Source organism: Oncorhynchus kisutch, unplaced genomic scaffold (genome assembly GCF_002021735.2).
Source record: "Oncorhynchus kisutch isolate 150728-3 unplaced genomic scaffold, Okis_V2 scaffold3962, whole genome shotgun sequence".
NCBI lineage: Eukaryota > Metazoa > Chordata > Actinopteri > Salmoniformes > Salmonidae > Oncorhynchus > Oncorhynchus kisutch.
In genome coordinates this window covers 246,790-272,285 of record NW_022265907.1, presented here as the reverse complement: position 1 = coordinate 272,285, position 25,496 = coordinate 246,790, and the positions used below count along the sequence as shown (strand labels likewise).

The window sequence follows — 25,496 nt, the reverse complement described above, 5'->3', positions numbered from 1 at the left end:
TCTTCACACTACTTGCTTGTTTTGTCACAGACCGAGCTATTCGAATTTTAGCAACTAGGAAATGGAGGGGCAATTTCTGCATTGTGCAGCTTTGAAAGACTCAGGTCACAAATGTCATTAAATTAATCAATGTACCATGACTTCATACTAATTATGTGTGTGTGAATCAGCTTTTTGTATTTTGTTTGTAATTTTAGCGAACAAAAATTTGTTGGTTGGTAAAAAAATATCTGAGTGACTGGTCATTTAATTTTTTTAAATTATAATAATAAATACACTACTGTTCAAAAGTTTGGAAATGTCCTTGTTTTTTAAAGATAAGCACTTTCTAAAATAACTTCAAATTGATCAGAAATACAGTGTGGACATTGTTAATGTTGTAAATGACCATTGTAGCTGTAAACGGCAGATTTTTTTATGGAATATCTACGTAGGCATACAGAGGCCCATTTATCAGCATCAATCAATTGTATTTATAAAGCCCTTCTTACATCAGCTGATATACCTAAGTGCTGTACAGAAACCCAGCCTAAAACCCCAAACAGCAAGCAATGCAGGTGGAGAAGCACGGTGGCTAGGAAAAACTCCCTAGAAAGGCCTAAACCTAGGAAGAAACCTAGAGAGGAACCAGGCTATGTGGGGTGGCCAGTCCTCTTCTGGCTGTGCCGGGTGGAGATTATAACAGAACATGGTCAAGATGTTCAATGTTCATAAATGACCAGCATGGTCGAATAATAATAAGGCAGAACAGTTGAAACTGGAGCAGCAGCACGGCCAGGTGGACTGGGGACAACAAGGATTCATCACGCCAGGTAGTCCTGAGGCATGGTCCTAGGGCTCAGGTCCTCCGAGAGAAAGAAAGAAAGAGAATTAGAGAGAGCATACTTAAATTCACACAGGACACCTGATAAGACAGGAGAGTACTCCAGCTTTAACAAACTGACCCTAGCCCCTCGACACAAACTACTGCTGCATAAATAATGGAGGCTGAGACAGGAGGGGTCAGGAGACACTGTGACCCTGTACGACGATACCCCCGGACAGGGCCAAACAGGCAGGATATAACCCCACCCACTTTGCCAAAGCACAGCTCCCACACCACTAGAGGGATATCTTCAACCACCAACTTAACATCCTGAGACAAGGCCGAGTATAGCCCACAAAGAGCGCCGATCTCCAACCATCACTCCTGTCTTCCAACTGCACGTTGTGTTAGAAAATCCAAGTTTATCATTTTTAAAGGCTAACACAACGTGCCATTGGAACACCGGAGTGATTTCTAAGGGACCCCAAACTTTTGAATTTGTGTAATTAATCATATTTATCGTATCCTGTTTTTCTCCAGACACCATCACTGGGAGAACTGTCCCCAGCATCAAGACTTCACCATGCGCACCATCCAGACTATAGAAAACCACATCCCTGTGCTGAGGGAGAGCATTGTCAGGACTCCTTTCACAGGGAGAACTGTGTGCCTGTTCAATACGAGTACAAACAGACACAATCCCCATCAGACTCCCCGTCACAGCCCCTATAACAGCCAGACTCCCCGTCACAGCCCCTATAACAGCCAGACTCCCCGTCACAGCCCCTATAACAGCCAGACTCCCTGTCACAGCCCCTATAATGGCAACACTCCCAGCCGCACTCCCCTTCACAGCCCCTGCCGCAGCCAGACTCCCTGCCGCAGCCCCTATAACAGACACACTCTCCGCTATAGTCCTTATAACACCCGTTCTCCCCGCCAGACTCTCTGTCACAGCAACCACCTCTCCCTAGAGCCCCACCAGTACCCAACTCACCAGCCATGGTTTTCTCTACCCCTGGCAAGGAGGCAGCCGGCGGAGACCTCTTCTACTGTTGTTTCTGAAGGCTGTTTCTCTTCCTCCTGCCCTGCTAGGCTCAGCACATTATGCAGAGCAGCAGATGGAGAGGAGGAGAGTGAGACGGGAGAGAGAGAGCAGGTGCACGCGCATGGAAAGAGGCTGAAGGGAGGAGGGAAGCAGCGAGAAATCGAGCAGGGAGGGGAGGGAGAAGAGAAGGGAGATATCTCACTGGCGCAGGGAGGGGAGGGAGAAGAGAAGGGAGATATCGCACTGGCGCAGGGAGGAGGAGAGCGAGAGCAGGCGTACGTAGTCTTCACATCATCAGCAGTGCTCCTCTCATCATCGTCACGGGAAAGCAGCATCACAGCCTCGCAGCAGCTACGCAGACGTAGACGGAGGAGCAGCAGAGAAAATGGCAGCTGTTTTCAAAGACATGGCCTGAGTCTCGGCGCCAGACAGAAGTGGAGGCTGAGATTCAGCATCATGGGGAACCAGGAGGGGAAGCAGAAGAAGGGGAAAGAGGGGGACGGACAGGACGCAGCAGAACATACCACCGGGGAGCCCCGTCACGCTGACGGCACAAACAAAGGATTTCACCACGGCAAGAAATCCCACGGAAAACATGGCAAAGGAGGAGGAGAGGAGAAGAAGAATAAGAAGGAGTCTAAATCCTCTGTGTTCTCTATCAGGAAGAGGAAGAATCTAAAGGGGAAGGGATCGACAGGGGGATCCAGGGAGGATGTGTTGTCGTCTCAGAACGAGCTGGACTCCGCTCACTCTGCTCACACCAAAACACCAGATCTCTCTCTGTCAGCTGACGAGCTGGGCCAATCTGACACCGAGGGACCAGCAGCGCCTTGTGATGGGCATGGTGCTAGGAGTCATGGTTGTATCACTGGGGAGAGCCGGCAGCCCACCGGGGAGAGCCGGCAGCCCACGGGGGAGAGCCGGCAGCCCACGGGGGAGAGCCGGCAGCCCACGGGGGCGACCGCGGACACTGTTCCAGACCAGCAGGGGGAGGTTGAACAGAGAAAGAGGAGCAGCTCTGGTTCAGACCCGTACATCTATAGCTTTCACTCAGCTGCAGAACAAGAGGACCTGCTAGCCGACATCCAGCAGGCTATTAGACTACAGCAGGGGGTGATTATCTCCACCGCTGAGCTGAGTGAAGAGCTGGGTTGGGGAGGAGGGTGGAGGAAACAGAGGTCTGACGAGGTTATAACTACCCCCAGTCCCACTGAACAAGCCCCCCCACCGGAGCCTCTCGCTGCCCCAGAGGCAGCCCCCGTCACTGGCCGGGAGAATGGCCTGCTTTCTAAACGGTCTCTGGATGGGGAGGAGGAGGAGGCGGTGGAGGAGGAGAGGGGAGCTACCACTGCTACAGAGGAACTCAACTGGGAGCTGAGAGGGGCTGAAACAGAACCAGCCCTTTGTGCCTCCTCCTCTTTCTCTGGGACAAAGGAGCAGGAGGAGGAGCAGGCGGAGGAGGCATTGAGCTGCCAGGAGGTTAACGGTAACACTCAGCCCCTCTCTCAGCCCCCCACTGCCCAGACGAACGGCCATGTTACCAAGACAACCAGCGCTACCAGCTTCCCAGACCTCACAGCCTCCTTTGAGAGTGCTGTGGAGTCTCCCCTCAGAGAGGACAAGGAGGTGTTGGAGGAGGTGGAGGAAGGGGAGGAGGAGGAGAATGACCTGGACATGCCTCCCCTGTCAGCCGAGAGCCTTAGTCACAGTGATGCGACCACGAGCCACGAGGACATAGACCTGAGCTCTGGCAATGCCTCCGAGGAAGAGGGGAGGGTGGGGGACTGGGTGGGGGCAGGGGTGGGGGCTGCAGTCAGTGTTGAGTCCCTGGAGTGTCTTAGCAGGGGGGATCTGAGGTGCTCTGAGCCTGCCGACGACCCTCTGATCACCCAGAGAAGGAAGAGCAGCGTGTCCTTCTCCCCTTGGCCCTCTCAGGAGAGCCCTAGCCTGGCCATGCGTCTCCTCAAGTCCACCCTGACCTCCACCCTTCCATCCTACAACCACTCTTCCTCAGGCACCAGCCCCACAGTCAAACCCTACCCTCCCATTTACCCTTCTTACATCAAGACCACCACCAGGCAACTCTCTGGCTCCCCAGGCACCTCGCCCTCACGGAGCCCCTTGTTCCGCCAGCGCTGCCACGACCTGGGACATCGCACAGAGAAGTGGAGGGTTAGACGACAGCGCTCCCACAGCATCGCAGGTCCCCTCAGCTGGTCCGCGGACTGGACCGAGGAGCTGGACAGGGAGCGCCCCATCAAGGCAGGATCAGCAGACTACCTGGAGGGGTACGGAGGGTCTGAGGACAGACTGAGAGGGGGCAGTCAGCCCCTGTGTGCCACGCGGAGATCCTCCGCCGGACACGTGTCTACCTGTAGCTTCCACGACATCTTCACCGGTGAGTTTATGCCTTTATTTTCACAGGGACTCTCCCAAGGCCTCTTTCACAAGGTTTTGATTTAGTTTTTTATGTTGTGATGGAAAAAGTACCACAATATGTAAATGGGACAAAGAGTATTGTGATGGGGCGGCAGGTAGTCTAGCGGTTAGAGAGTCGGGCCAGTAATCGAATCCCCTAGCTGACAATGTAAAAATCTGTAAAAATCTTGAACAAGGCAGTTAACCCACTGTCTACCCGGTAGGTCGTCATTGTCAATAAGAATTTGTTCTTAAATTAACTGGCTTGCCTAGTTAAATAAAGGTTAAATAATCAAATAAAGTATAAGAGCGTCGTCCTGCATCAGCTGTTCTGGTACTACAGTGTGGAGGCTAGCTGCTGTTCTGGTACTACAGTGTGGAGGCTAGCTGCTGTTGTGGGACTACAGTGTGGAGGCTAGCTGCTGTTGGGGGACTACAGTGTGTAGGCTAGCTGCTGTTGGGGGACTACAGTGTGTAGGCTAGCTGCTGTTGTGGGACTACAGTGTGTAGGCTAGCTGCTGTTGTGGGACTACAGTGTGGAGGCTAGCTGCTGTTCTGGTACTACAGTGTGTAGGCTAGCTGCTGTTCTGGTACTACAGTGTGGAGGCTAGCTGCTGTTCTGGTACTACAGTGTGTAGGCTAGCTGCTGTTGGGGGACTACAGTGTGTAGGCTAGCTGCTGTTGTGGGACTACAGTGTGGAGGCTAGCTGCTGTTGTGGGACTACAGTGTGTAGGCTAGCTGCTGTTGGGGGACTACAGTGTGTAGGCTAGCTGCTGTTGGGGGACTACAGTGTGTAGGCTAGCTGCTGTTGTGGGACTACAGTGTGTAGGCTAGCTGCTGTTGTGGGACTACAGTGTGGAGGCTAGCTGCTGTTGGGGGACTACAGTGTGTAGGCTAGCTGCTGTTGGGGGACTACAGTGTGTAGGCTAGCTGCTGTTGTGGGACTACAGTGTGTAGGCTAGCTGCTGTTGTGGGACTACAGTGTGGAGGCTAGCTGCTGTTCTGGTACTACAGTGTGTAGGCTAGCTGCTGTTCTGGTACTACAGTGTGGAGGCTAGCTGCTGTTCTGGTACTACAGTGTGTAGGCTAGCTGCTGTTCTGGTACTACAGTGTGGAGGCTAGCTGCTGTTGGGGGACTACAGTGTGGAGGCTAGCTGCTGTTGTGGGACTACAGTGTGTAGGCTAGCTGCTGTTGTGGGACTACAGTGTGGAGGCTAGCTGCTGTTGTGGGACTACAGTGTGTAGGCTAGCTGCTGTTGTGGGACTACAGTGTGGAGGCTAGCTGCTGTTGTGGGACTACAGTGTGGAGGCTAGCTGCTGTTGGGGGACTACAGTGTGGAGGCTAGCTGCTGTTGGGGGACTACAGTGTGTAGGCTAGCTGCTGTTGGGGGACTACAGTGTGGAGGCTAGCTGCTGTTCTGGTACTACAGTGTGTAGGCTAGCTGCTGTTGTGGGACTACAGTGTGGAGGCTAGCTGCTGTTCTGGTACTACAGTGTGGAGGCTAGCTGCTGTTCTGGTACTACAGTGTGTAGGCTAGCTGCTGTTGGGGGACTACAGTGTGGAGGCTAGCTGCTGTTGTGGGACTACAGTGTGGAGGCTAGCTGCTGTTGTGGGACTACAGTGTGGAGGCTAGCTGCTGTTGTGGGACTACAGTGTGTAGGCTAGCTGCTGTTGGGGGACTACAGTGTGTAGGCTAGCTGCTGTTGGGGGACTACAGTGTGTAGGCTAGCTGCTGTTGTGGGACTACAGTGTGGAGGCTAGCTGCTGTTGGGGGACTACAGTGTGTAGGCTAGCTGCTGTTGGGGGACTACAGTGTGTAGGCTAGCTGCTGTTGTGGTACTACAGTGTGGAGGCTAGCTGCTGTTGTGGGACTACAGTGTGGAGGCTAGCTGCTGTTGGGGGACTACAGTGTGGAGGCTAGCTGCTGTTGGGGGACTACAGTGTGGAGGCTAGCTGCTGTTGGGGGACTACAGTGTGTAGGCTAGCTGCTGTTGTGGGACTACAGTGTGGAGGCTAGCTGCTGTTGTGGGACTACAGTGTGGAGGCTAGCTGCTGTTGTGGGACTACAGTGTGGAGGCTAGCTGCTGTTGGGGGACTACAGTGTGTAGGCTAGCTGCTGTTGTGGGACTACAGTGTGGAGGCTAGCTGCTGTTCTGGTACTACAGTGTGGAGGCTAGCTGCTGTTGGGGGACTACAGTGTGGAGGCTAGCTGCTGTTGTGGGACTACAGTGTGGAGGCTAGCTGCTGTTGTGGGACTACAGTGTGTAGGCTAGCTGCTGTTGTGGGACTACAGTGTGTAGGCTAGCTGCTGTTGTGGGACTACAGTGTGGAGGTTAGCTGCTGTTGGGGGACTACAGTGTGGAGGCTAGCTGCTGTTGTGGGACTACAGTGTGTAGGCTAGCTGCTGTTGTGGGACTACAGTGTGTAGGCTAGCTGCTGTTGTGGGACTACAGTGTGTAGGCTAGCTGCTGTTGTGGGACTACAGTGTGGAGGCTAGCTGCTGTTCTGGTACTACAGTGTGTAGGCTAGCTGCTGTTGGGGGACTACAGTGTGTAGGCTAGCTGCTGTTGTGGGACTACAGTGTGGAGGCTAGCTGCTGTTGTGGGACTACAGTGTGGAGGCTAGCTGCTGTTGTGGGACTACAGTGTGGAGGCTAGCTGCTGTTGTGGGACTACAGTGTGGAGGCTAGCTGCTGTTGGGGGACTACAGTGTGGAGGCTAGCTGCTGTTGGGGGACTACAGTGTGGAGGCTAGCTGCTGTTGGGGGACTACAGTGTGGAGGCTAGCTGCTGTTGGGGGACTACAGTGTGGAGGCTAGCTGCTGTTGGGGGACTACAGTGTGTAGGCTAGCTGCTGTTGTGGGACTACAGTGTGGAGGCTAGCTGCTGTTGGGGGACTACAGTGTGGAGGCTAGCTGCTGTTGTGGGACTACAGTGTGTAGGCTAGCTGCTGTTGTGGGACTACAGTGTGTAGGCTAGCTGCTGTTGTGGGACTACAGTGTGTAGGCTAGCTGCTGTTGTGGGACTACAGTGTGTAGGCTAGCTGCTGTTGTGGGACTACAGTGTGGAGGCTAGCTGCTGTTCTGGTACTACAGTGTGTAGGCTAGCTGCTGTTGTGGGACTACAGTGTGGAGGCTAGCTGCTGTTGTGGGACTACAGTGTGTAGGCTAGCTGCTGTTGTGGGACTACAGTGTGGAGGTTAGCTGCTGTTGTGGGACTACAGTGTGTAGGCTAGCTGCTGTTGTGGGACTACAGTGTGTAGGCTAGCTGCTGTTCTGGTACTACAGTGTGGAGGCTAGCTGCTGTTGTGGGACTACAGTGTGGAGGTTAGCTGCTGTTGTGGGACTACAGTGTGTAGGCTAGCTGCTGTTGTGGGACTACAGTGTGTAGGCTAGCTGCTGTTCTGGGACTACAGTGTGTAGGCTAGCTGCTGTTGTGGGACTACAGTGTGTAGGCTAGCTGCTGTTGTGGGACTACAGTGTGTAGGCTAGCTGCTGTTGGGGGACTACAGTGTGGAGGCTAGCTGCTGTTGGGGGACTACAGTGTGGAGGCTAGCTGCTGTTCTGGGACTACAGTGTGGAGGCTAGCTGCTGTTGGGGGACTACAGTGTGGAGGCTAGCTGCTGTTGGGGGACTACAGTGTGTAGGCTAGCTGCTGTTGTGGGACTACAGTGTGGAGGCTAGCTGCTGTTGTGGGACTACAGTGTGGAGGCTAGCTGCTGTTGTGGGACTACAGTGTGGAGGCTAGCTGCTGTTGTGGGACTACAGTGTGGAGGCTAGCTGCTGTTGTGGTACTACAGTGTGTAGGCTAGCTGCTGTTGTGGTACTACAGTGTGTAGGCTAGCTGCTGTTGTGGGACTACAGTGTGGAGGCTAGCTGCTGTTGTGGGACTACAGTGTGGAGGCTAGCTGCTGTTCTGGTACTACAGTGTGTAGGCTAGCTGCTGTTGGGGGACTACAGTGTGGAGGCTAGCTGCTGTTGTGGGACTACAGTGTGGAGGCTAGCTGCTGTTGTGGGACTACAGTGTGTAGGCTAGCTGCTGTTGTGGGACTACAGTGTGGAGGCTAGCTGCTGTTGTGGGACTACAGTGTGTAGGCTAGCTGCTGTTGGGGGACTACAGTGTGGAGGCTAGCTGCTGTTGGGGGACTACAGTGTGTAGGCTAGCTGCTGTTCTGGTACTACAGTGTGTAGGCTAGCTGCTGTTGGGGGACTACAGTGTGGAGGCTAGCTGCTGTTGTGGGACTACAGTGTGTAGGCTAGCTGCTGTTGGGGGACTACAGTGTGTAGGCTAGCTGCTGTTCTGGTACTACAGTGTGTAGGCTAGCTGCTGTTGTGGGACTACAGTGTGGAGGCTAGCTGCTGTTGTGGGACTACAGTGTGTAGGCTAGCTGCTGTTGTGGGACTACAGTGTGGAGGCTAGCCGCTGTTGGGTGACTACAGTGTGTAGGCTAGCTGCTGTTGTGGGACTACAGTGTGTAGGCTAGCTGCTGTTGTGGGACTACAGTGTGGAGGCTAGCTGCTGTTGTGGGACTACAGTGTGTAGGCTAGCTGCTGTTCTGGTACTACAGTGTGTAGGCTAGCTGCTGTTCTGGTACTACAGTGTGTAGGCTAGCTGCTGTTGTGGGACTACAGTGTGTAGGCTAGCTGCTGTTGTGGGACTACAGTGTGTAGGCTAGCTGCTGTTGTGGGACTACAGTGTGTAGGCTAGCTGCTGTTCTGGTACTACAGTGTGGAGGCTAGCTGCTGTTGTGGGACTACAGTGTGTAGGCTAGCTGCTGTTCTGGTACTACAGTGTGTAGGCTAGCTGCTGTTGTGGGACTACAGTGTGGAGGCTAGCTGCTGTTGTGGGACTACAGTGTGGAGGCTAGCCGCTGTTGGGTGACTACAGTGTGTAGGCTAGCTGCTGTTCTGGTACTACAGTGTGTAGGCTAGCTGCTGTTGTGGGACTACAGTGTGTAGGCTAGCTGCTGTTGTGGGACTACAGTGTGTAGGCTAGCTGCTGTTCTGGTACTACAGTGTGTAGGCTAGCTGCTGTTGGGGGACTACAGTGTGGAGGCTAGCTGCTGTTGGGGGACTACAGTGTGTGGGCTAGCTGCTGTTGTGGAACTACAGTGTGTAGGCTAGCTGCTGTTGTGGGACTACAGTGTGTAGGCTAGCTGCTGTTGTGGGACTACAGTGTGGAGGCTAGCTGCTGTTGTGGGACTACAGTGTGTAGGCTAGCTGCTGTTGTGGGACTACAGTGTGTAGGCTAGCTGCTGTTCTGGTACTACAGTGTGTAGGCTAGCTGCTGTTGTGGGACTACAGTGTGGAGGCTAGCTGCTGTTGTGGGACTACAGTGTGTAGGCTAGCTGCTGTTGTGGGACTACAGTGTGTAGGCTAGCTGCTGTTGTGGGACTACAGTGTGGAGGCTAGCCACTGTTGGGGGACTACAGTGTAGGGTAGCCGCTGTTGGGGGACTACAGTGTGGAGGCTAGCTGCTGTTGGGGGACTACAGTGTGGAGGCTAGCTGCTGTTGGGGGACTACAGTGTGGAGGCTAGCCGCTGTTGGGGGACTACAGTGTGGAGGCTAGCCGCTGTTGGGGGACTACAGTGTGGAGGCTAGCCGCTGTTGGGGGACTACAGTGTGGAGGCTAGCTGCTGTTGGGGGACTACAGTGTAGGGTAGCTGCTGTTGGGGGACTACAGTGTGGAGGCTAGCTGCTGTTGGGGGACTACAGTGTGGAGGCTAGCTGCTGTTGGGGGACTAAAGTGTAGGGTAGCTGCTGTGTTAAGGGGTTTCTCCTCACTGTGTCCTTGTTTCAAGCTGCACACTTGGCAGTCTGTTTGGTAGAAACAGAACAAAACTCAAGTTCTCTCACCTTACCCATGTTCACAATATTCATGGATCTGTTCTGAATAGTGAGTATAATTATCCACCTGCTTATTTCAATGTTATTTTCTCCTGTCTATTTACATGTTTAGATATCTAGGATGTGTTAACTATTCCATCTAGACAGTAACTACTACTTAACTACTCCATCTAGACGTGGCTACAGTAACCACTCCGTCTAGACGTGGCTACAGTAACCACTCCGTCTAGACGTGGCTACAGTAACCACTCCGTCTAGACGTGGCTACAGTAACCACTCCGTCTAGACGTGGCTACAGTAACCACTCCGTCTAGACGTGGCTACAGTAACCACTCCGTCTAGACGTGGCTACAGTAACCACTCCGTCTAGACGTGGCTACAGTAACCACTCCGTCTAGACGTGGCTACAGTAACCACTCCGTCTAGACGTGGCTACAGTAACCACTCCGTCTAGACGTGGCTACAGTAACCACTCCGTCTGGACGTGGCTACAGTAACCACTCCGTCTGGACGTGGCTACAGTAACCACTCCGTCTGGACGTGGCTACAGTAACTACTCCGTCTGGACGTGGCTACAGTAACTACTCCGTCTGGACGTGGCTACAGTAACTACTCCGTCTGGACGTGGCTACAGTAACTACTCCGTCTGGACGTGGCTACAGTAACTACTCCGTCTGGACGTGGCTACAGTAACTACTCCGTCTGGACGTGGCTACATTAACTACTCCGTCTGGACGTGGCTACAGTAACTACTCCGTCTGGACGTGGCTACAGTAACTACTCCGTCTGGACGTGGCTACAGTAACTACTCGGTCTGGACGTGGCTACAGTAACTACTCGGTCTGGACGTGGCTACAGTAACTACTCGGTCTGGACGTGGCTACAGTAACTACTCGGTCTAGACGTGGCTACAGTAACTACTCGGTCTAGACGTGGCTACAGTAACTACTCGGTCTAGACGTGGCTACAGTAGTATGAATGATAGACAGTATTTGGCCTGGACAGTTCATTCCTCTAAGTACTTAGCATAAACAAACAGCAGTGGCTATTGAGATTTGTTGTGGTCAGTTGGTGAAGAGGGACAGTGATCTTTGTTTTGGGCCTCAGCTCTCAAACTGTGAACTAATGGAAGAGAGAAAAGAGCTGTCCCTCGGACGGACGGACCAAATTAATTGTTTTTCTACTGGAGAGGGTGACCGGAGATGGAGTCCTTCCTCCCTGACCCCTCGGTCGGTCTGTCGCTCCCTCCCTCCCCTCCTGACGTGGCCGGTCGCTCCCTCCCTCCCCTCCTGACGTGGTTGGCCGCTCCCTCCCGACGTGACCCTTTGGCCGGGTGGTCGCTCCCTCTTGACGTGACCCCTTCGGTCGGTCCGTCCCTCCTCGTCCCTGGTCTTGGCTGGACAATGTTAATATTTCATGCTTTAAAGCAGGGATGTAAAACTCATTCCATGTAGGGCCTAGAGCCTGCTGGTCTTTCCCTTCAATTCAGACCTGGACCACCAGGTGAGGGGTAGTTGTTTACTAATTACTGACCTTAATTCATCAACCAAGTACAAGGGAGGAGTGAGAACCTACAGACACTCGACCCTCAGTGGAATGAGTTTTACCTCTGTGCTTCAAAGGGTTTCTGATGCATGTCACTAGACAGGAGTCTGAGAACTGACAAGATGTTAATTTATTTGTAGTTTGTATGAGCTGTGATCTTTGGCTCCAGGATAGCACATTTATTGTTGGTGTGAACACACACACGCACACTTAGCTAACACCATGGAAACGTGGTGATTAGTGTGTTGTGCAGAGCATGGTGTGTATGGGGGAGGGGGTGACAGACAGAGCTTTCATGCTGCATTACATCAATAGAAGTGCGGTACCTTTTAAGGCGTCAGCAGACAGATTGTTTGATCCTTGCAGATCTTGGCTAGCAAGGGAAAAAACTGTGTGGTTGTATACTTAAAATATCGTTGCTCGAAATACAAGAAAAATACAATTTTTTTTCACACTTGAAACCCTGTAGCAACAAGTACACTTAGTCAAAATAGTCTAAATAAAATCGAAGATAACATTAGAAATCTAATTATTTGATGTTTTTGCGGAGGGTGTCTAGCTGTCTAACTGCTTGGTGCATTATTTCTCAAGGGGCAACATTTAAACTAGTCGTCTTGTTATTGAATTACAACAAACACTTCATTGAAGAATTCCTTCTGTTGACCAATCACCGACAAAGGGGCAGAGTCTTTGGCTATTTCACTGTCGGTCTCCACCCGTCGGAGCGTTTCACTGTCGGTCTCCACCCGTCGGAGCGTTTCACTGTCGGTCTCCACCCGTCGGAGCGTTTCACTGTCGGTCTCCACCCGTCGGAGCGTTTCACTGTCGGTCTCCACCCGTCGGAGCGTTTCACTGTCGGTCTCCACCTTCTCCCTCCTTCCGTTCCTTCTCCCTCCTTCCGTTCCTTCTCCCTCCTTCCGTTCCTTCTCCCTCCTTCCCTCCCTCTCTCCCCCTCCCCTCTTCTCCTGCCAGCTTACTGTAAAATTATATTCTGACTCTAATCCTCAGAATGGGCGTCTTTGAATTACTTCAGGAGTGCTGTAGCTACTTCGGCAGCGACCCAAAATACTGCTTACCAGTGGGGAATTTAGTGATGACTTGTTCTGGAATGTAGATAGAAATACAATGAAAGGATCTGATGGTATGTTTCCCTATTCTGTCTGACAGTCGATCTGCTCTATGTCATACGTCATTCTATCTGGCCTGTAATGGTACATCGTCCTGAATAGGCCCCAGATCATATCCCATAATATCGGGGTGTCATGACAACCAGGGGTGATAGGCCATGCATCATTGCCTCTTTAGTAGTCTTATTTTGACTTAGTCTCTAATGGCCCCCTATTCCCTATATAGAACACTACTGTTGACCAGACCCCCTATTCCCTATATAGTACACTACTGTTGACCAGAGCCCTATTCCCTATATAGAACACTACTGTTGACCAGAGCCCTATTCCCTATATAGAACACTACTGTTGACCAGAGCCCTATTCCCTATGTAGAACACTACTGTTGACCAGGGCCCTATTCCCTATATAGAACACTACTGTTGACCAGGGTCCTATTCCCTATATAGTACACTACTGTTGACCAGAGCCCTTCATAGTGCACTACTGTTGGCTGGAACCCTATGAGTCCTGGTCAAATGTAGTGTACTACATAGGGAACAGGGTGCCATGACAACCAGTGGTGGCATTTTTTTTAAAGGCCATTCATTAGTTCTGTCCATATTAACTAACGGGCCAGCTGTAATATAATTAGCCCTGTTGGTTCCGCAGCTCTACTGGAGACACAGACAGGACTGATGACAGAGGTGAGGACATAACTAGAGCCTTGTTTATCCATTCACTTTGTTGTGTGTTTGTGCTCGTGTTAAAATGCATGTCGATATCATCATGTGGCTGGTTGCCATTTTGGGTTTCTGTTATATGGATGTTATCCTTCAGGGAATGTGCCTCTCTATATACAGTGTGTTCTTCCATTCCAGTCTCCTCCCACCATCCTAAAATCCTTTAGGCGGGATGGCTCTAGAACCTTTAGGCGGGATGGCTCTAGAACCTTTAGGCGGGATATGTAAAACATTTTCTTCTCTATTCCTTACTTTTAGAATGTTGGGTTGCTGCTAGTCTTTTACAGGCTTCTATATAGACTATTCTGACTTCGCCACCCTGGCGGCAGACTCTTCTGGCTGGCGGCAGACTCTTCTGGCTGGCGGAGCTTGTTATCAGCACTAAAGAAGTATCACCTTCAGACTTTATTCATTTAACACGCTGTCAAGTTGAAGTGCCATGGGAGGAGGAAGGAAAAGAGATACTCAGCAAAAAAATAAATGTCCTCTCACTGTCAACTGTGTTTATTTTCAGCAAACTTAACATGTGTAAATATTTGAATGAACATAACAAGATTCAACAACTGAGACAAACTGGACAAATGTGACCCTCAACAAGGGGGAGGGGGGGTGTGGTCAAAAGTAACAGTCAGTATCTGGTGTGGCCACCAGCTGCATTAAGTACTGCAGTGCATCTCCTCCTCATGGACTGCACCAGATTTGCCAGTTCTTGTTGTGAGATGTTACCCAACTCTTTCACCAAGGCACCTGCAAGTTCCCAGACATTTCTGAGGGGGCCTGTCGTGTCTTTGCCTATGCCGGATTAAGTGATATGACATGCCGGTCTATATTATCCTTTCTCTGTAATTAATATTACCTGATTGAGCTAATCATGTAAATGTAATTAATTAGAAAGTTGGGGCTCCACAAAATAATATTTATAGAGCAGTTATCTTCCGAATAAACTCTTAAAAGACCTAGTAATATTTTACGTCAATAGCAGTCAATATTAATCGTCACCTTATGTCCGTCTCATCTGAAAGTTGTAAATTCTTGGTAAATTCTTAAAATCTTCACGAACCCTGGCTAACAAGTTGAATCAGCAATACAACATTGGGTTTAACTATTTATTTACTAAATACCTAACTAATCACACAGAATTACATATACACAGAATGAATCATACCTTGATTACAAATTACGTCATAAAGGAAAACGTCCCTAGCGGACGGAGCTGGTTACACAAAGAAAAGGGCCTGGGTTTGAGTGAAAGAGCGGGAAGACTGAGGGACAAAGGGAGAAGCTGTGCTTCGTAAATACAGTATCTTATGCATTCTAAATTACCACCAATTTGGAAAAGGAAATAAATATTTACTCTGAGCTGCGCTTCGTTAGGTTGGTGGTAGATGGAAGGCCGTGTTGCCCAACCGAGTTCTTTGTCCTTTGAAGAATGTCTCTGGTGGTGAACGGGAAACGGTGTAGTAACGTCATTGTGTGGTAGACGGGATACTCTGTCTGTTCTTTCCTAGCCCAAGGTTTCAATCTGCTGTTGCTAACTCAACGGCTAGGAGGTATCACTTCTGTAGTGAATAAGAGTTCACAGTTCATACCATTCGCAACCAAAGCTCACGCTGAGGATGGCTTCGTTCTGTAGTTATTATCTGAACATCGGATCGTCATTCTAATGTACCAGGAACAGGACATGTTAGTCCTTTTAACGTATGGACTGTCGTCCTCACATCCTCGGAACAGGTTACATTTTCGTCAAGGCTTTATATAGTGGCGGGAGAAGGGTGTGTTTTCATAGTTTACAGCCCATGTCTCTTCACAGGGGATGGCCACTGATTGAGCCCTTATGAAAACCCAAATCTCTAATTTAGAAGCTAAAATTACATTTAATCTTTTCACCAATAATTTTATATTCAAACATTTAAATTGAATAACAATTCCATGTGAATTCGATAACTACAATGTGCGGACTTTACACTGTAGAGTTTGTCATCTTATCATTGATGAGAATGTCTCAGATGACAACCGAACTGACAGCATATTCATTAAGTACCACCGCATATGTTCAATTGTTCGGATTACCAGAATATAGTTCATTTCCCCCCACCTTCTGATGTTCCCAGAATCTCTGTTAACCAAGGGATTTTTAAATGTCACATCAGTAGGGTAGAGCGAGGAAAAAGGGGGGAGAGGTATTTATGGCTGTCATAAACCTACCCCCAGGCCAACGTCATGACAGGCCCTAGCCCTCACCCTCCGATCCAACAGGTCCCAAAAGTGCTCAATGGGATTTATATCCGGCCTCTTCGCTGGTCATGGCAGAACACTGACATTCCTGTCTTGTAGGAAGTCACGCACAGAATGAGCAGTATGGCGGGTGGCATTGTCATGCTGCAGGGTCATGTCAGGATGAGCCTGCAGGAAGGGTACCACATGAGGGAGGAGGATGTCTTCCCTGTAACACACAGCGTTGAGATTGCCTGCAATGACAACAAGCTCAGTCCTATGATGCGACACACCGCCCCAGACCATGACAGACCCTCTACCTCCAACTCTATCCCGCTCCAGTGTACAGGCCTCGGTGTAACGCTCATTCCTTCGATGATAAACGTAAATCCGACTGTTAGTATATTTTAATTATGCCAATGTGCTTTCATCAATTGAAAGCCCTTAATCTATTTTATGAGAATTTGTAAGATTCTTGTTTGCATAAAATAGATGGAGACCAGTCTTTTTAATAATAGGTAACATAACTTATTCTCGGAGCGCGCTGCCACTTAACCACGAGCAACAGTTTATATACAGATCATGACGTCATTTCACTGCCTTAACCGAACCCCCTCCTCTCGACAGGACAAAGTAAGGTGAAAAGTTCATTCTAACTTACTAACACACTCCCAGATAACTTTTGACCCCTCAACATTATCGATCACCACTGAACTGACAGTTTTATTTAACAGAAACCCTAGGAATGCACTCACTGCCTAATCTAAAAACCCCAGAGCTAAGTTTCAGGTTGGGTCAACCATAGGCTAACGACCTTATGTGTTTACACAGTCCACAACCCATTTGTTCCTGCCCAGTTGGAATGGTGTTCTTTAACATTTTATTACTCCTTTCTCCTGTCCCACAATTTCTTCTTATGAACTCATATTGTCTATTAAACATACAGAGTATAAGTTTACCTAGATACATTTCTATTTAAAATGGGGATATTGTTTATTCATTTATCCATAATAAATCCATAATAAATTCAACACCGACCATCACACCTGGTGAGACAAAACCGCGACTTGTCAGTGAAGAGCACTTTGCCAGTCCTGTCTGGTCCAGCAATGGTGGGTTTGTACCCATAGACGATGCTGTTGTCCGTGATGTCTGGTGAGGACCTGCCTTACGAAAGGCCTACAAGCCCTCAGTCCAGCCTCTCTTAGCCCAATGCGGACAGTCTGAGCACTGATGGAGGGATTGTGCGTTCCTGGTGTAACTCAGGCAGTTGTTGCTATCCTGTACCTGTCCCGCAGGTATGATGTGCAGATGTACGGATCCTGTGCAGGTGTTCTGCCACTGCGAGGACGATCATGTCCGTCATGTCTCCCTGTAGCGCTGTCTTATGTGTCTCACAGTACGGACATTGCAATAAATTGCCCAGGCCACATCTGCAGTCCTCATGCCTCCTTGCAGCATGTCTAAGGCACGTTCACACAGATGAGCAGGGACCCTGGGCATCTTTCTTTTGGTGTTTTTCAAGTCAGTAGAAAGGCCTCTTTAGTGTCCTAAATATTCATAGCTGTGACCTTAATTGACCACCGTCTGTAAGCTGTTAGTATCTTAACAACCGTTCCACAGGTGCATGTTCATTAATTGTTTATGGTTCATTGAACAAGCATGGGAAACAGTGTTTAAACCCTTTACAATGAAGATCTGGGAAGTTATTTGGATTTTTATGAATGATCTTTGAATGACAGGGTCCTAAAAAAGGGACGTGTTTTTAAAATATATATATATATATATATAACAAACACACGTATGTCTGGTTGACTCTAGGTCTACTGTAGTAATATTGATGTCTCTACCTCCTGGTCGTACTCTGCTAGAGAAGTTGTTAGACTGTAGTAATATTGATGTCTCTACCGCCTGGTCGTACTCTGCTAGAGAAGTTGTTAGACTGTAGTAATATTGATGTCTCTACCTCCTGGTCGTACTCTGCTAGAGAAGTTGTTAGACTGTAGTAATATTGATGTCTCTACCTCCTGGTCGTACTCTGCTAGAGAAGTTGTTAGACTGTAGTAATATTGATGTCTCTACCGCCTGGTCGTACTCTGCTAGAGAAGTTGTTAGACTGTAGTAATATTGATGTCTCTACCTCCTGGTCGTACTCTGCTAGAGAAGTTGTTAGACTGTAGTAATATTGATGTCTCTACCTCCTGGTCGTACTCTGCTAGAGAAGTTGTTAGACTGTAGTAATATTGATGTCTCTACCTCCTGGTCGTACTCTGCTAGAGAAGTTGTTAGACTGTAGTAATATTGATGTCTCTACCTCCTGGTCGTACTCTGCTAGAGAAGTTGTTAGACTGTAGTAATATTGATGTCTCTACCTCCTGGTCGTACTCTGCTAGAGAAGTTGTTAGACTGTAGTAATATTGATGTCTCTACCTCCTGGTCGTACTCTGCTAGAGAAGTTGTTAGACTGTAGTAATATTGATGTCTCTACCTCCTGGTCGTACTCTGCTAGAGAAGTTGTTAGACTGTAGTAATATTGATGTCTCTACCTCCTGGTCGTACTCTGCTAGAGAAGTTGTTAGACTGTAGTAATATTGATGTCTCTACCTCCTGGTCGTACTCTGCTAGAGAAGTTGTTAGACTGTAGTAATATTGATGTCTCTACCTCCTGGTCGTACTCTGCTAGAGAAGTTGTTAGACTGTAGTAATATTGATGTCTCTACCTCCTGGTCGTACTCTGCTAGAGAAGTTGTTAGACTGTAGTAATATTGATGTCTCTACCTCCTGGTCGTACTCTGCTAGAGAAGTTGTTAGACTGTAGTAATATTGATGTCTCTACCTCCTGGTCGTACTCTGCTAGAGAAGTTGTTAGACTGTAGTAATATTGATGTCTCTACCTCCTGGTCGTACTCTGCTAGAGAAGTTGTTAGACTGTAGTAATATTGATGTCTCTCTCTCTCTGTCTACCTCCAGGTCGTACTCTCCTAGAGAAGTTGTTCCTACAACAGGAAGATGCCCAGCCAGAGGAAGCTGAGAAGCTGTGTTCTCGGATTCTGGCCATGGGTCTGTTACTACCCTTCACTGACTGCTTCAGAGACACAATAGGAGGGTCCAACCCACAACTCGCTGCGCCATGCAAGTTCCACGTGAGTGTCATATCCTATACCAGGGCCTTCAACCCTGTTCCTGGAGAGAGAACCTCCTGTAGGTTTTAACTCCGACCCTGTTCCTGGAGAGAGACCCTCCTGTAGGTTTTCACTCCAACTGTAGTTACCTGATTCTATTTAATTATTAGGATCAAGTGTTCTAGATTAGGTTTGGAGCAGGACAGGTACCAGAGGTCAGGGCCCACTGTTACTTCCCGAGTGGCACAGCTGTCTAAGGCACTGCATCTGATACGTTCACTACAGTCTCTGGTTCATAGGGCGGTGCCCAATTGTCCCAGCATCGTTCAGTTTTTGCCGGGGCAGGCCATCATTGTAAATACTGACAGTATGCTAGACACTAAATATTCCCCTGGTTCAGTCCCATTGTGTTATGCAGTATGTTAGACAGTAAATATTCCCCTGGTTCAGTCCCATTGTGTTATGCAGTATGCTAGCCAGTAAATATCCCATTGTGTTATGCAGTATGCTAGCCAGTACATATCCCATTGTGTTATGCAGTATGCTAGACAGTACATATTCCATTGTGTTGATATGCAGTATGCTAGACAGTACATATCCCATTGTGTTGATATGCAGTATGCTAGACACTAAATATCCCATTGTGTTGATATGCAGTATGCTAGACAGTAAATATGTCTCTTAAAATTTGCATATTCCCATTTAGAGGGATCATGTTATCTCTGTTGTTGGAGGTGATTGGTTGGCATGTCTTTTGGCTGTGATGTGATGGTGTCTTCAAAGAGCTCTGACGCGCGCACACACACCATCTGCCCAGTGTCGTGGTTGGACTACATTTCCCAGCAAATCAAATTGATGTATATAGCCCTTCGTACATCAGCTGATATCTCAAAGTGCTGTACAGAAACCCAGCCTAAAACCCCAAACACCAAGCAATGCAGGTGTAGAAGCACGGTGGCTAGGAAAAACTCCCTAGAAAGGCCAAAACCTAGGAAGAAACCTAGAGAGGAACCAGGCTATGTGAGGTGGTCAGTCCTCTTCTGGCTGTGCCGGGTGGAGATTATAACAGAACATGGCCAAGATGTTCAAATGTTCATAAATGACCAGCATGTTCGAATAATAAGGCGGCAGAACAGTTGAAACTGGAGCAGCAGCACGGCCAGGTGGACTGGGGACAGCAAGGAGTCATCATGTCAGGTAGTCCTGGGGCATGGTCCTATGGCTCAGGTCCTCCGAGAGAGAGAAAGAAAGAGAGAAGGAGAGAATTAGAGAACGCACACTTAGATTCACACAAGACACCGAATAGGACAGGAGAAGTACTCCAGATATAACAAACTGACCCTAGCCCCCCGACACAAACTACTGCAGCATAAATACTGGAGGCTGAGACAGGAGGGGTCAGGAGACACTGTGGACCCATCCGAGGACACCCCTGGACAGGGCCAAACAGGAAGGATATAACCCCACCCACTTTACCAAAGCACAGCCCCCACACCACTAGAGGGATATCTTCAACCACCAACTTACCATCCTGAGACAGGGCCGAGTATAGCCCACAAAGATCTCCGCCATGGCACAACCCAAGGGGGGGGCGCCAACCCAGACAGGATGACCCTATCAGTGAATCAACCCACTCAGGTGACGCACCCCTTCCAGGGACGGCATGAGAGAGCCCCAGCAAGCCAGTGACTCAGCCCCTGTAATAGGGTTAGAGGCAGAGAATCCCAGTGGAAAGAGGGGAACCGGCCAGGCAGAGACAGCAAGGGCGGTTCGTTGCTCCAGAGCCTTTCCGTTCACCTTCCCACTCCTGGGCCAGACTACACTCAATCATATGACCCACTGAAGAGATGAGTCTTCAGTAAAGACGTCTCTGACATGGTTAGGCAGACCGTTCCATAAAAATGGAGCTCTATAGAAAGCCCTGCCTCCAGCTGTTTGCTTAGAAATTCTAGGGACAATTAGGAGGCCTGCGTCTTGTGACCGTAGCGTACGTGTAGGTATGTACGGCAGGACCAAATCAGAGAGGTAGGAGCAAGCCCATGTAATGCTTTGTAGGTTAGCAGTAAAACCTTGAAATCAGCCCTTGCTTTGACAGGAAGCCAGTGTAGAGAGGCTAGCACTGGAGTAATATGAAATGGTCTTGATATGTTCTTCAAAAGAGAGATCAGGGTCCAGAGTAGCGCCGATGTCCTTCACAGTTTTATTTGAGACGACTGTACAACCATTAAGATTAATTGTCAGATTCAACAGAAGATCTCTTTGTTTCTTGGGACCTAGAACAAGCATCTCTGTTTTGTCCGTGTTTAAAAGTAGAAAGTTTGCAGCCATCCACTTCCTTAAGTCTGAAACACATGCTTCTAGCAAGGGCAATTTTGGGGCTTCACCATGTTTCATTGAAATGTACAGCTGTGTGTCATCCGCATAGCAGTGAAAGTTTACATTATGTTTTCGAATAACATCGCCAAGAGGTAAAATATATAGTGAAAACAATAGTGGTCCTAAAACGGAACCTTGAGGAACACCGAAATTTACAGTTGTCAGAGGACAAACCATTCACAGAGGCAAACTGATATCTTTCCGACAGATAAGATCTAAACCAGGCCAGAACTTGTCCGTGTAGACCAATTTGGGTTTCCAATCTCTCCAAAAGAATGTGGTGATCGATGGTATCAAAAGCAGCACTAAGGTCTAGGAGCACGAGGACAGATGCAGAGCAGCAGCCTTTTGTAACCCGAGTACCACCTTATCACAGCATCGCTGTCATGCTGGGTATCTGCATCAGTCTGCAGCACACGGCAGTCTTCTGTTACCGTTACACTCGGGGGTGAAAGTAAGGCGGTCTGGTACGGCGTCTTGGTAAAATAAATAGTGGTGGGGCGCCGTACCTGTAAAACTTGAGCCCGTCACAATTAACACAACATGTTAAAAAAATACTATCGTCTGCTACACCGTTAACATTACTGCATGTCAGCCTGACGATTGAGTGGATTGACTGGAAACCGGGTGGTTTCACTCCAAATGGCGTTGTGGTTTGGGGAGAACACTTACACATTGTCAAGGCGGAGATGAGTGGCGGAGACCGAGGCGCGCATGGACAACAGTGGATGCATCAATTCAGGCTACAGGTGTAGACATAATGACTGACTGTCGCAGAACGGCAGTACAGTAGCCTACACGTAGACCTAATGACTGACTGTCGCAGAACGGCAGTACAGTAGCCTACACGTAGACCTAATGACTGACTGTCGCAGAACGGCAGTACAGTAGCCTACACGTAGACCTAATGACTGACTGTCGCAGAACGGCAGTAAAGTAACCTACACGTAGACCTACTGACTGACTGTCGCAGAACGGCAGTACAGTAGCCTACACGTAGACCTACTGACTGACTGTCGCAGAACGGCAGTACAGTAGCCTACACGTAGACCTAATGACTGACTGTCGCAGAACGGCAGTACAGTAGCCTACACGTAGACCTAATGACTGACTGTCGCAGAACGGCAGTACAGTAGCCTACACGTAGTAGATGTTTTGTAAACCGCGGTCTCTTTCCAGTCTTTAAATTGCGGGTGCACTGTTTGCATGATGGAAGTGTTATTTTGTGAGTGAAGGAATGTGTGCAGGTAGCCTGAAGGGGACACCTTTTTTGTTAAGTGATTGTTTGACAATCGGATGAAAACATCATGACTGGTAGGAAAAGCTTTCCCTGAAGAAAATGGATTTAAATCTCAAATTAAAGGCCCAGCCTAATTGGCTTGCTTCTGTATATATATATCACACACACACACACACACACACACACACACACACACACACACACACACACACACACACACACATACACACACATACACATACACATACACACACATACACACACATACACACACATACACACACATATACACACATACACACATACATACAATAATTTAAAATAGGCTACTACACCAGAAAGCACAACTTGGCCACAGAGGATCTTTAAGCCTAGAGTAAGAAGGGCCTGCAATGTGGACAGCAGCGCTGCAAACGCATGACTGGCTCGCAAAACAACAATATTTGGTATCTCAATATTTTAAAAATATATTAACGGAAAAACTGTTTGGAATGCAAATTACTATTGCTGTAACGACTCCAATCTGTCTTTTTGGTATCACAATTCTTAACTTAATTGAGTAGCTTATCTTATTTTTTTTGTATCTTATTAGCACCAGCGAAGAAAATTTTGCATATTCACTGTCTTTATCATTGGGTCAGTGACACTTTAGTTTGTTTTTGGGCAATAATTTCCTCCTCCAGGTTGGATGGGATGTTTATTGTGTATTTGTCTCCCCTTTTCGTAGGCCTTTCATATCGATCAGACTTCGTTTTTATTGATTTGAGTCAGCAGAGTAGGCTAATCCGTATAAAATGCTGTGTGTTCCTTACCAGTAAGAAATTAAATCAAGTTTCATCGCTGATTACACTATGCTATCTGGGTGTCGGCCGGCCGCTATGCCCTTTAGGTATGGTTTTGTTGAGTTCGAGTGCTCTGAGCTCTAACACACAACGCTAATGGCTGTGATGCTACCTGCAACAAGAGCCACCTTGTTGTTATGGTGACAATGCCACAGTGAAAGTCATAAATGCTTGAGGATGCGGAGTCAGTGTTCTTAGTGGCTCTCTGGAGGGACCAGCCTCCTGGCTAGCTGTTGGTACAGTGTGGCTCTCTGGAGGGACCAGCCTCCTGGCTAGCTGTTGGTACAGTGTGTCTCTCTGGAGGGACCAGCCTCCTGGCTAGCTGTTGGTACAGTGTCTCTCTGGAGGGACCAGCCTCCTGGCTAGCTGTTGGTACAGTGTGTTTCTCTGGAGAGACCAGCCTCCTGGCTAGCTGTTGGTACAGTGTGGCTCTCTGCAGGGACCAGCCTCCTGGCTAGCTGTTGGTACAGTGTGTCTCTCTGCAGGGACCAGCCTCCTGGCTAGCTGTTGGTACAGTGTGTCTCTCTGCAGTGACCAGCCTCCTGGCTAGCTGTTGGTACAGTGTGTCTCTCTGCAGGGACCAGCCTCCTGGCTAGCTGTTGGTACAGTGTGTTTCTCTGGAGGGACCAGCCTCCTGGCTAGCTGTTGGTACAGTGTCTCTCTGGAGGGACCAGCCTCCTGGCTAGCTGTGTGAACACTGTACTGCTGCATGTTGTAGCAATAACAGAGAACGACAGCCCTTTTGCGCTCCCTCCCTGCCTGACTTATGTTCTCCTCAGAGGTATACAGATGGGACCGGTTTCAGATTGTAGCCTGATGCTATAATATGGCCATGGGAACACTAAGGCAAAGTGTAGCTGATTACAGACAGGAAAGGATGGGACAGGGCAGCTCTCAGGCTTTGACGTGTGAATAAATGATCGTTCTCTGCCTCTGCCACTGCCCTTCCTCTCCCCTCTCCTCCCTGTGCAGCACAGGGCAGCAGTATAGAGAAGGATAAAGCGCATGTCATAAAGCAACCTGATCTGACTGCAAGCCGTCCCATCAGCCTGTGCAAAAACCCGGTGACTTGCCTGAAGCTACAATGACAGCAGGGAGAAGAGACCAGTCCGCTATATCAGGCTCCCTGAGTCTGGACTGGTCAGAGTTACCATGAGAACAGGAGGGGAGGGCAGCGACGCCCAATGTTTCTGGGGACTGCTGCAGTTTCACAGAGGATGCAGCGTCTTTGGGAGTTTTCAGGATCGCAGACCGGTGACAGGAAAGAAGTGTCAGACTGGCAGTAACTCACTGCATTGTCAGAAGAGGAATAGAGAACCGCAGAGCAGAGGGAAAAAACACCACCGTTTACATCCCTGAGGAATAAAACCGTTTACCACCTCGAGGGATTTGTTGATTTTATTTTTCTAAAATGCAAACTCCACATTTTTCCCTCAGCGGTCTTGGCGATGATGGAATACCTACATGTTCCAAACAGGAAGTGCAGAGAGCTGAGTCCGGAGGCTATGCGCCATAAAATTCAATATTCTGTCCAGGAACTGACAGATTAAAGCAGACAAGGACATGGCGTATATGTCAGAGTCAGGCGTAGAGACCGATGGGGGCTCTTCCTCCTCCTCCTCCTCCCTGGCTCTAGCTAATGATGATGTGGGGGCCTCTGAGTGTGTGGTGCTGTCTCGGGTTCCTGAGCTAGTCCGAGAGCTACTAACCATCAACGGCCAGGGAAGAGGGGAGGAGAGGGAGAGGAGGCTGGACCTAGCATGGCTCAAACTCAAACAGACCGTCCGCAGGAAATGCAACCTATTTGAGCACCTGCAGGTTAGCATGGGAGCAATATGCACAAGGCTGTGTCTCTGTCCAAAGTATGGTAGCACCCTATTCCCTATGTAGTGCACTACTTTTGACCAGGGGACATTTGGGACGGGTGCTTTTGTTCTTCGATCTAACATGGTTGAGTACACACGGCATGTGATGTCACTTAGCGGTCATGGAGTGTTTTCCATCTGAAATGGGATTAGTCCATGTGATTGGTTGATTATTTAGAAGACATCACTTGCTTATATTCAGTCAACACATATAGCTTAAGAATAGAAGGCTATATATAACAATATTTGAGATGATTTCATTTAAAAAAATAACGGTGAGCGATTGTAATCTGAATAAAGCCCAAAATATAGCCCTGCTAATAGC

The 25,496-nt window shown here is 49.0% G+C and overlaps 1 protein-coding gene across 2 annotated transcripts in view; it reads left to right on the top strand.

Annotated features, from left to right (window-relative positions):
* Positions 1-25,496, top strand: part of LOC109886059 (formin-2) — a 121,876-nt gene that overhangs the window by 8,211 nt on the left and 88,169 nt on the right. For both annotated transcript variants that reach the window (XM_031821342.1, XM_031821343.1), the window contains exons 2-3: positions 1,346-4,251; positions 18,697-18,869. In XM_031821342.1, coding sequence (XP_031677202.1) covers positions 1,346-4,251; positions 18,697-18,869 — 3,079 coding nt within the window. The remainder of the gene's footprint in view (positions 1-1,345; positions 4,252-18,696; positions 18,870-25,496) is intronic.